Genomic DNA, 12783 nt, shown 5'->3' on the forward strand with positions numbered 1-12783 from the left:
CCTTCACAAATTTTCTTTAGCTTAATACGTGTTATAGGTCATCTACTGGGTAAAACATTAAAACAAAGCAAGCATGTGCATTTTAAGCAAGTAAGTGTGAATATAATATTTTAAGCTCGTGAAAATTTAGGTGCAGCTTGTTTTCTAGTTGCTTGTTTTCCAGCAGCTTGTTTCCCAGCAATGTCCTTCTTTGTCTTTTTTTATAGCCTTTGTTTTAAAGTCTATCTTATCTGATAAAAGTATTGTGACTCTGGCTTTCTTTTGATTTCCATTTACATGGAATACCTTTTCCCATCCCCTCAATTTCACTCTGTATGTGTCTCTAGATCTGAAGTGAATTTCTTGTAGACAGCATATATGTGGGTCTTGTTTTTGTATCCATTCAGCTAGTCTGTGTCTTTTGGTTGGAGCATTTAGTCTGTTTACATTGAAGGTAATTGCCACTGTGTATGTTCTTATTGACATTTTGTTAATTATTTTGGATTTGTTTTTGTAGATATTTTTTTCCATTTCTATTTTAGTTGTCTTGTTTTTTGATGAGTATCTTTAGTGTTATGTTTGGATTCTTTTTTCTTTTTTATATGTATATCTATTACAGATTTTTGGTTTTTATGTAGTATAGCAGTCTCTCTATATATATGTGATTGCTTTAGGTTGCTCTCTTAATTTCAAATGCATTTTAAATACCCTGCATTTGTACTCTCCTACTCTCAGAATTACTGTGTTTGATATCATATTTTACATTTAATTGTTTTGTGTATTCCTTAACTGCTCATTGTGAATAAGATGATTTTATTACTTTTGTCTTTCAACCTTCCTACTAGTTCTGTGTATGATTGCCTACCTTTACTGTATGTTTGCCTTTACCATTTCTAGTTGTGGCCTTTTCTCCTTAGAGAAATTCCTTTGTATGTTTGCCTTTACCATTTCTAGTTGTGGCCTTTTCTCCTTAGAGAAATTCTTTTAGCATTTGTTGTAAAGCTGATTTGGTGGTGCTGAATTCTTACAGCTTTTGTTAATCTGTAAGTCTTTTGATTTCTCTATCAAATCTGAATGAGAGCCTTACTGGGTAGAGTATTCTTGGTTGTAGGTTTTTCCCTTTCATCACTTTAAATATATTGTGCCCACTCCCTTCTGGCCTGCAGAGTTTCTCTTGAAAAATCAGTTGATAGTCTTATGGGAGTTCGTTTGTATGTTATTTGTTGCTCTTACTATTTTTTTCTTTACCTTTAATTTTTATCATGTTAATTACAGTGAGTCTAGGTGTATTCCTCTTAGGTTAATCCTGTATGGGATTCTGTGCTTCCTGGATTTAGATGACTGTTTCCTTTCACAAGTGAGGGAATTTTTCAGCTACTATCTCCAAATACTTTCTCAGGTCCTTTCTCTCTCTTCTCTCTATGGGCCCCCTATAATATGAATATTAATGTGCTTCATGTTGTCCCAGACAGAGGTCTCTTAAACTGTCATCATTTCCTTTCATTCTTTTTTCTGTTCTGTAGTAGTGATATCCTCTACTCTTGTCTTCCAGCTCACTGATCTGTCCCTCTGCCTCATTTAATTTACTATTGATTCCTTCTAGTGTATTTTTCATTTCAGTTATTGTATTCTTCAACGTTTGGTTGTTTATTCTATTTTCTGACTATTTTTTAAAACTTCTTACTTCTCGCTCTGTGTTTCCATTCTCCTCCCGAGTTCTTTGATCATCTTTACGGTCATTACTCTGAACTCTTGGGTAGGTTGCCTATCTCCACTTCTCTTAGTTTTTCTTCTACGATTTTATCCTATTCCATTGTCTGGAACATATTCCTCTGCTGTGTCATTTTGTCCAAATTTCTTTTTCTATTTTTATGTATGCAGATACTGCATATTTTTTATTCATTCATCCATCAATGGACACTTAGGTTGGCTATTGTAAGTAGTGCTGCAGTGAACCACTTGTTTTTTTCACCTGAAATCACTATAGCTATTGTTTTGTATGGAGATTTTTCAGTTTTTTCTTTTTAATGTGTCTTTGTAAACTTAAATCAGGCTCATAGGAGTCTTTTTGCATGTTTCCCCATCTCTAAAATATGGGTATTAGAACTTATTTCACAAGCTTGTTATAAGGATACAAAAATGTATGTGAAGACCATGGCACATAGTAGATGTTAATTTTTTACATTTATGAGGTACATGTATGGAGAAGGTGGTTAATACTTCCAGTAAATGGGGGTTTTCTAATCCATGTTGGCTAGGCTTGTGTCACCATCTGATATTTTTTAATGAATGTCCCTTATGACTCAAATCCAGTAGGTGTAGAAAGCCTGTGAGAAGGGGCCTCTTTTTCTCATTTCCTCTTGATCATTTACTTACACATACAAAGTTGTTCTTTTTAATTCACAGTGATGCTGTTTTGCAGTATTTGAAAAGTGTTGGTCCAGGAAAGTTGCTTTTGTATTTTGCAGCAGGAGGAGTTCCAAAGTCCCATCTTCCCTTCAAGCAGAGTAACCCCACTCTTAGGTTGTGTGTTAGGTTTCTCTGTAAGCTTTTGTTTGAAAAAAGTTTTCCATTGTAAGGAAAAAAAAAATCTTACCTATGCCCTCAAATAGAGGACAGACATGAAGATGAAAAGGTACTTTAGGAAAGTTTTATAACAACTGTTAATAAAAATTAACATTTTTGTGTGTGTTTGTGTGTGTGTGTGTGTGGTAAATTTTCTTCAGAGGCTTTTCAGTGAGAAAGTAGAATTAGAATTACTAACAAAAAATGTTAAGATTTTTGAAACAGCTTTTTTATTATTTGTAAAATTATTATTATTATATTATTTTTATTCTTTAATTATTACAATCTAAAAACTCATTTGTCTTCCAATTTCTTCTAAGGGATAATGGGATTACAATGGGCAAAACATCTTGGAAATGCAGTCAAAGTTACAATAAATGATTTGAATGAAAACTCCGTGACATTAATTCAGGAGAACTGCCATTTAAACAAATTGAAAGTTGTGGTGGACAGCAAAGAAAAGGAAGAGAGTGATGATATTCTTGAAGAAGGAGAGGAAAACCCTGGTAATATTAAGGTGACCAAAATGGATGCCAATGTACTGATGCATTTGAGATCTTTTGATTTCATGTAAGTGAAAATTTTTTTTTATCACTTTCCGAATTGACTTGGGTTTTGGGGAGGTGGGGTAGGGAGGGGACAGTTAAAAATTAAGATAGTTTGTTGTTTGTTTATTTAAATTAATATGGTTATTTTGGCATTGGCCTAAGGAATATACAGTAAGAACGTTTTCTGACATTTGAAATAAAATGCCTGGGCGTGAGTTTTCCTCTAAGCCTGATTAATTTATATATATATAACAAATCATATGATCATTTTATTTCTCCTTTAAAAGCATAATTATGCATTTAAAATAGATTTGTGTACTTTTGAATCTGTGGAATATTATCACTAGAAATAATGACACTGGTATAATTTTGCATACTGGTATGATTTTAAATATGTCTATGTTCTTTCTGATTTTAGACACCTAGACCCTTTTGGAACATCAGTGAACTATCTAGATTCTGCATTCAGAAATATAAGAAACCTTGGCATAGTGTCGGTGACTTCTACAGATATCAGTTCTTTATATGCCAAGGCACAACATGTTGCCCGGCGTCACTATGGCTGTAACATTGTTCGAACTGAATATTACAAGGAACTAGCAGCCAGAATTGTTGTAGCTGCAGTGGCAAGGTACCAAATGGCCAGCAGTGTACCTAATATGTTTGGGTGTTTTATAAAAAGAAATAATACTACGAGAAGTCCTTATTTCATTTTTCAAAATTTCTCTGTAATCTTGGTTTGTTTAGTAATCTTACGTTGTATGTTTGAATTTGATTTAAAAGCTTGCGCCTAAAATAGTCAATTTACTATCCAATTTAAAATGTTATTAAAATGAAGTAGTAAGAAAGAAACCATAAAAATGAAAGTTAATTTTAAATCAGTTTATTTCAACCACATAGGGTAGATAGGAGATAGCACCATGAAAAGGGAAAACAAAGATTGTTTTTAAATTTAGAAACAATCATTTTTTAATGTCCATTTCATCTTATGTGCTTTATGTAGTTTGAATAAAATCATGGCTTATAAACTTGATTCTGAAAAATGATCTTACCTATAAAACAAAGTTTTCTCTGTTTCTCATCAGAATTTCTAAACAGTTGAAGAAAGGAAGACTTTTTTTTTTGAGCACCCATTTTATTCAGAAAATTATGCTGGAGGAGTAATATAATGATATAATATAAATGGACATTTAGATTACAGATAATGATCAGCCAGCTCACTCACTGGCCCTGACCCTAGTCTCACAGCGTTCTGATTGAAGTTCCTACCTCAGCAGAAGTACAGGTGGTTTGACTTCATAGACCTTTAGGGTTATTACTAATTAACTGAAAACTTTACTGTTCAGTGGTACAAGCCAAGAACCTATTTATTGTACATACTTAAAAATGTTTATAACAGCAAATTCAAATCAGTACATATAAACTAAGTTTAAGTTAGTGTATACTGTAGAGGGAAAACTAAGTACATAAACGGTGTATCAAGTAGAGTTTGACCCAAAAGTCTTTGAAAGTAGTAATGACAAGGACTTTGCCTGTTCATCTTTCACTGAACTTTCAGCAGCTTGCATACAGTCCCACATGTAGTTAGTACTCAATAAACACATATTGTGTGGAAAAAGCTTTTATAGGAAAAAGTGGATTTAAAGAAAGATAGTGGTGACAACAATAAAATGACACTGAAAACCAGAGAATATTGAGAAGATATCATAAGGGAAAATGTGTCGTTACTGAAATCCTGCCAAGCATTCTGCACTTCCTGTCTTTTAATTCGTATAAAAGTTATAGTAATGATCTTATAAAAGCACTGCTACTAAGAGTAGAATTTTCCTTATTTTCCCATAACCTGTCTGTAGTGCACTGTCCAGGTTAGTATTGTCAGTGTAATGTCAAACAAAGGAACATGATAAGCTCCCAAAATAACTTTAAAAATTTTTTCCAGAGCTGCAGCTCGATGCAACAAAGGCATAGAAGTACTGTTTGCAGTGGCTCTAGAACATTTTGTGTTGGTTGTTGTGAGAGTTTTGAGGGGACCCACTTCTGCAGATGAAACAGCCAAGAAGATTCAGTACCTAATCCACTGTCAGTGGTGTGAAGAGAGAATTTTTCAGAAGGATGGTAATATGGTAGAAGGTAAATTCAAGTCTCTCTTAACTGTACATTGTGTTTAATTTATGTATAAGCCTCCAATGAATAAGCCTTTATCACACCCCTAATTATACATATTGTTGTCCTTTGATTTTAAAGATTACAGTGCTAACTTTATTTCCTATACTGGATTTCCTTTCATCAGACAAGACATTCGTGTGAGTTCATTAAAGTCATTTACTCATACTGTACAATTTTTGCTCTCTAGCCCTGCCCTCTGTTGAAACATCTAGAAATAACTTAGTTTCCACTGTCACTAATTTTAGGAACATTAAGTCAGATTATCTCTTTATCTAGGCTGTTTCAAATTATTAATTTTATTTTTTTAAAAGTAATTTTCATGTTTCTGGCTGAATATAAAAGCCATCAGTTATAAAATTCATTTAGTAAACATTTATTGAGCCTCTACTATATGCCAGGCCTTGGGGAATCAAGGAAAAGGATGTGGCTTGTGCCCTCAGCAGGCTGTTTCTATTTTGCTTTTCTAGGACGTATAAACAGTTGCCCATTGTTTTCTGGTAGGTTCTTGGCATTTTTGTAATGTGGATTTTTAAGAACTCTTTACATATTAGAGTTTAATCCTTATGATATTATATGACAGTTGCAGATATTTTTTCGCATTTTTGCCACTTGTTTGCATCTTTTTTTTTAAAAGTCTTTCATGAAGTTTTTCATTGTTGCTATTGTAAAGTTAATAAAACTTCTTAATGATTCTGTATTTTATCTGTAGTTAGAAAGAGCTTTCTTATTCCTCAGTTATTCAAGGGAGGTTATGTTTTATTGAATGGTTCACCTCTTCTCCAGTGATTTGAGAATATCTTCTTTATCTTATGCTGAAAGCCCACATGTATTGGAGTTTATCCATTTTCTGTTCTTTTCCAGTGGTTGGATGTGCATTCATACACCTCCATTCCAGTGTTTTGATTATAGAAGATTTTTAGTGTTTAATATCTGTTAAGGCAATCCCTTCTCAAAGCTCTATTTTCAGGGTGTTCTGACATTGGATCCATTTTTGCTCAACAAGTAAATAAACAAACTAGTTTGTAGTTTATTTTGCTCACATTAAATTAAGGAAGGTAGAGATATTGTGGTTTTGAAGCTTCCTAAGAACCTAGTATGCTTTTTATTTCTCTTAAGTCCCTTTGCTACAGTGTTCATTGATGGTGGGAGTTGAGGGCATCCTGTCATGTCCTTGAGAATTCCTAGGCAAGGAGCTTGAGAAAAGACATAGGTTGTATGATAGGAGCATTTTACAAAGTGCATCAGGAAACAGACTGACTGATACAGATTCATGTGTGTGCTGCCTGCGGTAAGTGGGTGCAATTGACAGAACTGTAAATGTAAATCACCCTAATCTGGGTAATACTGCCTGCAGTATTTGTAATTTAGTTATTTAATGGTTTCAAAGATTTCTTTAATATATTCTTATAAGGTTTGAGGAACATCATTCTTAACAAAGCTAAGGTCAGTGATAACTGCACCTTCCTTTAAGGCTTAAATGGAAACCGAGGAACAAACAATGTAGGTAGCCTTTAAGTAAATATAAAATACAATTTTACAACTGTGCATTATGCCAATTAACTGCATTGAATAAGAAAGAGTGACATCAGATAGCAAGAGGCTATCTAGGTCTATGTCCCTACCACCATAATCCTGGGTTCTTGATCTGTCTAGGACCAGATGATCACATCAGCCATTCCAAAAAAGTGAATGATCAATCCAAGAATGGCCTGGGAGAACTTAGTTGGAGAGAGTCTGATTTAAGTGAACTGAAAAGTCCATAGTAGAATATCGCCCCTTCTTGGAAGCTAAGAACAGCTCTTGTACCTCCCCAAGTCCCTCTGATTACATTCAGTCTTTCACTGCTCTTTAACATGTTGATTGCCCACTGTGGATCGGGTGCCCCTGAGGAAACAGCTGCCACCCAGATTTGGATGACCTGGCGATCTTAAAAGTGAATTAGTTTCTTCTGGCCTACATTTTTGGGGCTGAACATGAATCAAGTCTAGAGAATAGATGTTCCCTGCATTTTCTTCCCAGTTGCAGAAGAGTTAATTTATGAGAAATGTCTTTATTTTGATGGAATATTTGTTGCAAGGGAATATATATTTGTCAAAGCTCATCAACCTATCCACATATAATGTATACATTTTATTGCGTGTAAATTATACCACAGTCAACTAATTCTAAAATACTGGTATCTTGTGGAATTTACAAGACTCTGGCCTACTTGAATTATTCCAGGTAGTATAGTGACTAAAAGCTAGTAAAATTTATGCCTCTCATAAATCACTTGACATGGATTTCTACATCTCTCTTAAGCTTTAATCCTCTGATCTGTATAACTGAGATCTTAACAGTACCTACTTCAGACAGTTGTAAGGATGAAATTTTTTAATGCATATAAAATAGCATGATACCTGGCACATAGTAGATCCTCAGTATATAGTAGCTGCAAATTATTGTTAATGTAAAATTACTCCTGTTTACATTGTCATTTCTTCTTTGATTTCTCTATTTATTGTCTTTTCACAGAAAACCCATATAGACAGCTACCCTGTAACTGTCATGGAAGCATGCCTGGCAAGACAGCAATAGAGCTTGGACCTCTATGGTATGTGCCTAAGCGTAATAATATATTCACAATTGATTTATGTATTGATTTGATCGCTGACTTTTGGTTATGTGTGGTAAAAGAGAAGCAAATTTAGGTTCAATTTTTTTTTTTAAGTTTGGGTAAATAATTATGACTCTTCTGCCCCTGTGAACCTGAGGTGTTTTGTTTTCAGATTTTTCTATACCATTATTCTCCCAAGTTTGAGACAGTGTTAAGAGGCAGCAGGATCAAAGAGAAGCCTGGCTGATGTACAGACAGACAATTCATTTCTGCATAGTAAGAATGAGGCTTTTTTCCAGCTGATAATGGTAGACCTAGGATATGATTGTAAAGTGATCACCGTAACTTTCTATAAACCAGTCAACTAATACAAAAGGTCTTTGAGGAATTTATTATAAGTAAGAGCATGTAAATGTCTGCTTCTGTGTTAGGTAAAGCTGTTTAGATGAGACACAGCTGCAAATAATGTATGTGTGCTTTTGCACCTTAGTAACTAGTTTTTGTGTATTTAATGCCTTTAAGTTGAAGTATTCTTCTCAGAATCCTTACCGTAAGCTTGTCACTAGAGAGTCTAGTAGAAATTTGAGATTCCTAACAGCATTGTGACAAGAACTGTGGCAGACTTCAACCTCATTACTTTACACAGCTAAGCTTAAAAATTAACCCAGTGGTCAACAACATATTTATGCTGATACCCATTTATTTAATCTTCATTTCATGTAAATACCCTTAGATTAAGAATGTCCTGGCCAGTCTTACCTTGTAGTACTCTCTTATCTCTGTCATCTGCTACACACTGATCCTACTCACTAATTGTAGAACTGGGTAAATTAAGAATACTAGGTTGCTGAATCCTGAAGGAAGATCTCCTAGCCCAGTTGTTCCATTATTTTACAGATGAGAGAATCATGGCACAGTATGTTTAAGTGTTGGCTAAAACTGACCCCCCACCATTCAGTTTGTAGCACAGGCAGGGCCAGAACTCAGTTTTCTAACTCCCAAGACTGAATTCTAAACCATCACTTATGATTTCCTCACTCAAAGCCATTGTTCATGTCTTTACTCTCATCCAGAATCTCTTCCCCCTTCCCTACCTCCATTCAGATTCTACATCTTTGAGGTCACTCCTTAGTTCTTCAACCCAAATTAATCTTTAAATTCTTTTAGTAAATCTTATATTGATCACTCATTTGACACGTTAAAATCATACATCCTTTCATACATATTTGCTAATAATAGCTACTATTCCTTGAGGATACACTTCGTACTAGGGGTTGTAAGTGTGCTATCTCATTTAATTCCCATAACAAGTCTGTGGGAGGCTTTATTTTCCATATTATGCTGAGCAATATGAGACTCAAAAGCAGTAACCACTCAAGACTACACAGCAAGTGAGTGGTGGAGCCAGGATGGGAATCCAGGTTTATCTGACTTGACATTTCATATTCTGTCCATTATACCTTTGATTCTCAAATTAAATAGGAAGCAAATCAGACTCAGCCCTGGGCTGTTTTTTAACCACATCACCACCAGCACAGGGAATTCTCATGTGTCTCCCCCAGCTACACCTCACCCCACCCCACCTACCATATACACACTGGAATTGAGGTTTACTAGTACTGACAGGAATATGCATTGTGGAAACCTTGCATTACCCCCCCGTCTAGATCCTGACTAGATTTATAGGCTTTCATTGGGTAAATAGTGAATTTTATACTTTTGGTTTATCCTACACCTCTGTGTACCACAGGACTGAGCACTTACGAGGGCTCAATAAATTCTTGTTGACTTACTGTAAATAAAATTTCCTTGACTAATCCCAGTAACTTAGAGAACTGACATGATAAAAGGTGTGGGAAAATGATCTTGGTTGTAGTATAATTACGAACTTTTTTTTTCTTTAAAGAAAACATTCCTTGAACCCAATTATATTTTCCTCTTTTTTCAGGTCAAGTTCCCTTTTCAATACTGGATTCCTCAAAAGAATGCTATGTGAATCTGTTCACCATGGTTTAGATGACATTCAGACCCTAATAAAGACTTTAATCTTCGAGTCAGAGTGTACTCCTCAAAGTCAGTTTTCAGTCCATGTACCTTCAAATCTCAACAAGCAAGGTGACTAATTGAACACTAGCTTACAAATTTGCTATCAAAATTACTCCTTTTTTATTTGATATTATAATCAAAAGCAATATAAGTAGTGTGTATTAAGTAAATTCTCTTTAATGAATTGAATCATAATATCGTTAGTTTTTTTTAATTGCATAGTTTTCGTGAGGTTTATATTCAGGACCTGAAATGAATAATGATTTTGTTAAGATATATTTTTTAAATTTTAGTAGATAAAAAGAACTAAAAGTCTGTTGTAATTTTATTACCCTGTAATCTACCCTCTAGAAAGAGAAACCTTAGGTAATTCTTAGAATAGTGTGGCCAAAAACTTTATATCCATTGAGACATGGAAGCTAGATTTACACTCACCATTCAGTAGAGCGAAGTTTTTTCTCCTTTGTTTTCTCTTTAGTATAAATAGGCTTTTATAGTTTTATCTGGCTGTTGATTTAACGGTTAGCCTATTAGACATACCAGCATTCTCGTAAGTCACTAGACGAAGCAGCTCTTTTTAGAGGGGTAAAATTAATTCTTGCAGCCTGTTTTGGTCACAGAATTTTATATTTTCATTAAAGCAGTGTGCGTTTAATTTAGTAAGCTTTTATTTAAACTTTGAATTGTTGCTTAATGTCATTCTGTAAAATATTTTATCATTCCCATTTGTTTTTATTTTAGAAGAATATGGTGTATTTATTAAAACAGATGATACCACAGCAGATAATTACACTGCACAAGGTACGTATGCATATGTGTGCATATATATATGTGTGTGTCTGTACGAAAAGGCACACAGCAGAAGGATAGCTGGAAGAGACTGTGTTAGTAGCACACTTCAAAATGCATTTTTATCATATTACACTGACAACATAATTACAGTAAACTGTTTATCTGGCATTTGCACAGTTCTTAATTTCTATTAATATGTACTTCATTCACATCTCTATGGTGATCCCCTTGAAAGAACTGTAAGATCTTGAAAAGCCTGTGAACCAAAACAAGATCAAATTATATTTGATAAAGATTAAATTTTATTCTAATTCTTGTAAATTTTATCAATATAGGATTTATAGGAATTCCATTGATTAACCAGAAGACCCTATACTCTAGCCATAAGAATTTATTACATAGCCTTTAATAATTTAGGTTGTGTGCATACTTTAAAATATATTTGTATAATGCATTGCAAATTCATATCAAGAGTGTTAAGATTTGTAACGTCAGTGCCTTAATGTTTAAGGCTTTTAAAAGACATTAGATTCTAAATGTGTTTATACAAGTAAAAAGAAGAAAACAGTGTTAAGTTTGAAAGAACAGGGGACTATAGTTACAAGCTGTAATTTTTATTAGTTGCTCAATATTTTAGTGTTGATCTTCAAAGACAAGAAAATTTCAACTGCTAGTAGCATGGTTTAATAATTACTGCATGCTCTTTCCAACAGTTGTATTCATTTGGCATCTTCAACTAATTTGCTAACAATCAGATCACTTAAAATGATTTATTCCACTTAATTTCTCTGTTGGAGGGATGAAAAAGGCATTATGGTACACTGTAAAGAGCATCAGATTTAAGAGCATCAATCTACTTTTTTGTGCTTGTTGTGTAACTTCAGCCAGGTACCCCACCCTTAACAGAGTTGTAAATCCTTTTTAGAATAAGGAAAAAACATAAGTTTTTGAATACTTAAAATTTCTGAGCCTCTCATAATCAATTAAGGAAATTAAACTCATCTCTATGGGTTAATAGCTCTAAAATTAAATGATTTTTCTAAACTGGTCTATCAACGCATAAAACCTTCAGTGATAGAAAATCTCAGGCAAAAAAATTGATGTACTTCTGATAATAGAAATAATTAAGATATTGTATCTCATTTTTAGTCTCAGACTTTCCTTAATCTGGGATAGATACGCCTTCTTAGGTTTGAGAGGCTATAATCAAGTTTCAGTTACCTGATTTAATGGGGGAGCCCTGAGTTTTTGTTTTGTGTGCAAAGGCAACTGTTCAACAATAACTTATATTTATCTTTGAATCACTTACACGCATCAAATTTGCCTTCTGAATACCTTTTGCTTAAGTGAATGTTAATTACTTTTCGTGAGATTTGGCCATTACATCCATATAGAAATAATTAAGAGTTGAATATTGAGAAGAATCTCATTATCATAACCTGGATATCTCAACTGTCTTCCTTTTGTGATTTTTGAAAGGATACTTTGCTATAAACTTACTTGCTCGATTCCTTTCACTTAAAATGGAAAGTCTTAAGTACTGTGGTAAGAAGTAGGCAATGAGATCACACACTGTTTACCTTTATAAATTTCTGTATCCAAGCCCTTGAGACTTAATTTTGTGTTGGTTTTGTGTTGATTGAAGACCTACTAGTATCAAATACAGTTGACCCTCGAACAACCCAGGGATTAATCCATGTATAACTTAGAGTCAGCCCTCCATCCACAGATGCAACCAACTATAGACCATGTAGTACTCATTTTTATTATAGAGAAATGTCTGCGTTTAAGTGGACCCACCCACGCAGTCATGCAGTTCAAACCCTCATTGTATTCAGTAGAGAATACAAGTATGGAAATGAAGGATGTTATCCGTAGGAACTTAGAATACAATTTGGGAAGAAAGGACCAAAATACATAAAACAAGAAAAAAAATGATAGAACTTAAACTCTGAATAGTGGAGTGTTGACAGTAATGAAATCTATGAGATAACTGGCCCAGGATTCATAAATGGCTTTCTACAGGAGATGGAAATAGAATGGAGGCTTAAAATTGAAGAACATCAAAACAAAGTTCTGACTCAGCAAACA

General features: G+C 34.0%; 1 protein-coding gene across 3 annotated transcripts in view; it reads left to right on the forward strand.

Moving 5' to 3' along the window:
• TRMT1L (tRNA methyltransferase 1L) overlaps positions 1 to 12783 on the forward strand; it is a 29904-nt gene that overhangs the window by 15399 nt on the left and 1722 nt on the right. For 2 of the 3 annotated variants that reach the window (XM_006198788.4, XM_072948542.1), the window contains exons 8-13: positions 2865 to 3114; positions 3511 to 3723; positions 5032 to 5222; positions 7773 to 7851; positions 9803 to 9969; positions 10642 to 10701. In XM_006198788.4, coding sequence (XP_006198850.1) covers positions 2865 to 3114; positions 3511 to 3723; positions 5032 to 5222; positions 7773 to 7851; positions 9803 to 9969; positions 10642 to 10701 — 960 coding nt within the window. Of the gene's footprint in view, positions 1 to 2864; positions 3115 to 3510; positions 3724 to 5031; positions 5223 to 5336; positions 5396 to 7772; positions 7852 to 9802; positions 9970 to 10641; positions 10702 to 12783 lie in introns of those variants that run through there. The other variant, XM_072948543.1, reaches the window with a different exon arrangement.

This window comes from Vicugna pacos, chromosome 23 (assembly GCF_048564905.1).
Source record: "Vicugna pacos chromosome 23, VicPac4, whole genome shotgun sequence".
Taxonomy (NCBI): Eukaryota; Metazoa; Chordata; class Mammalia; order Artiodactyla; family Camelidae; genus Vicugna; species Vicugna pacos.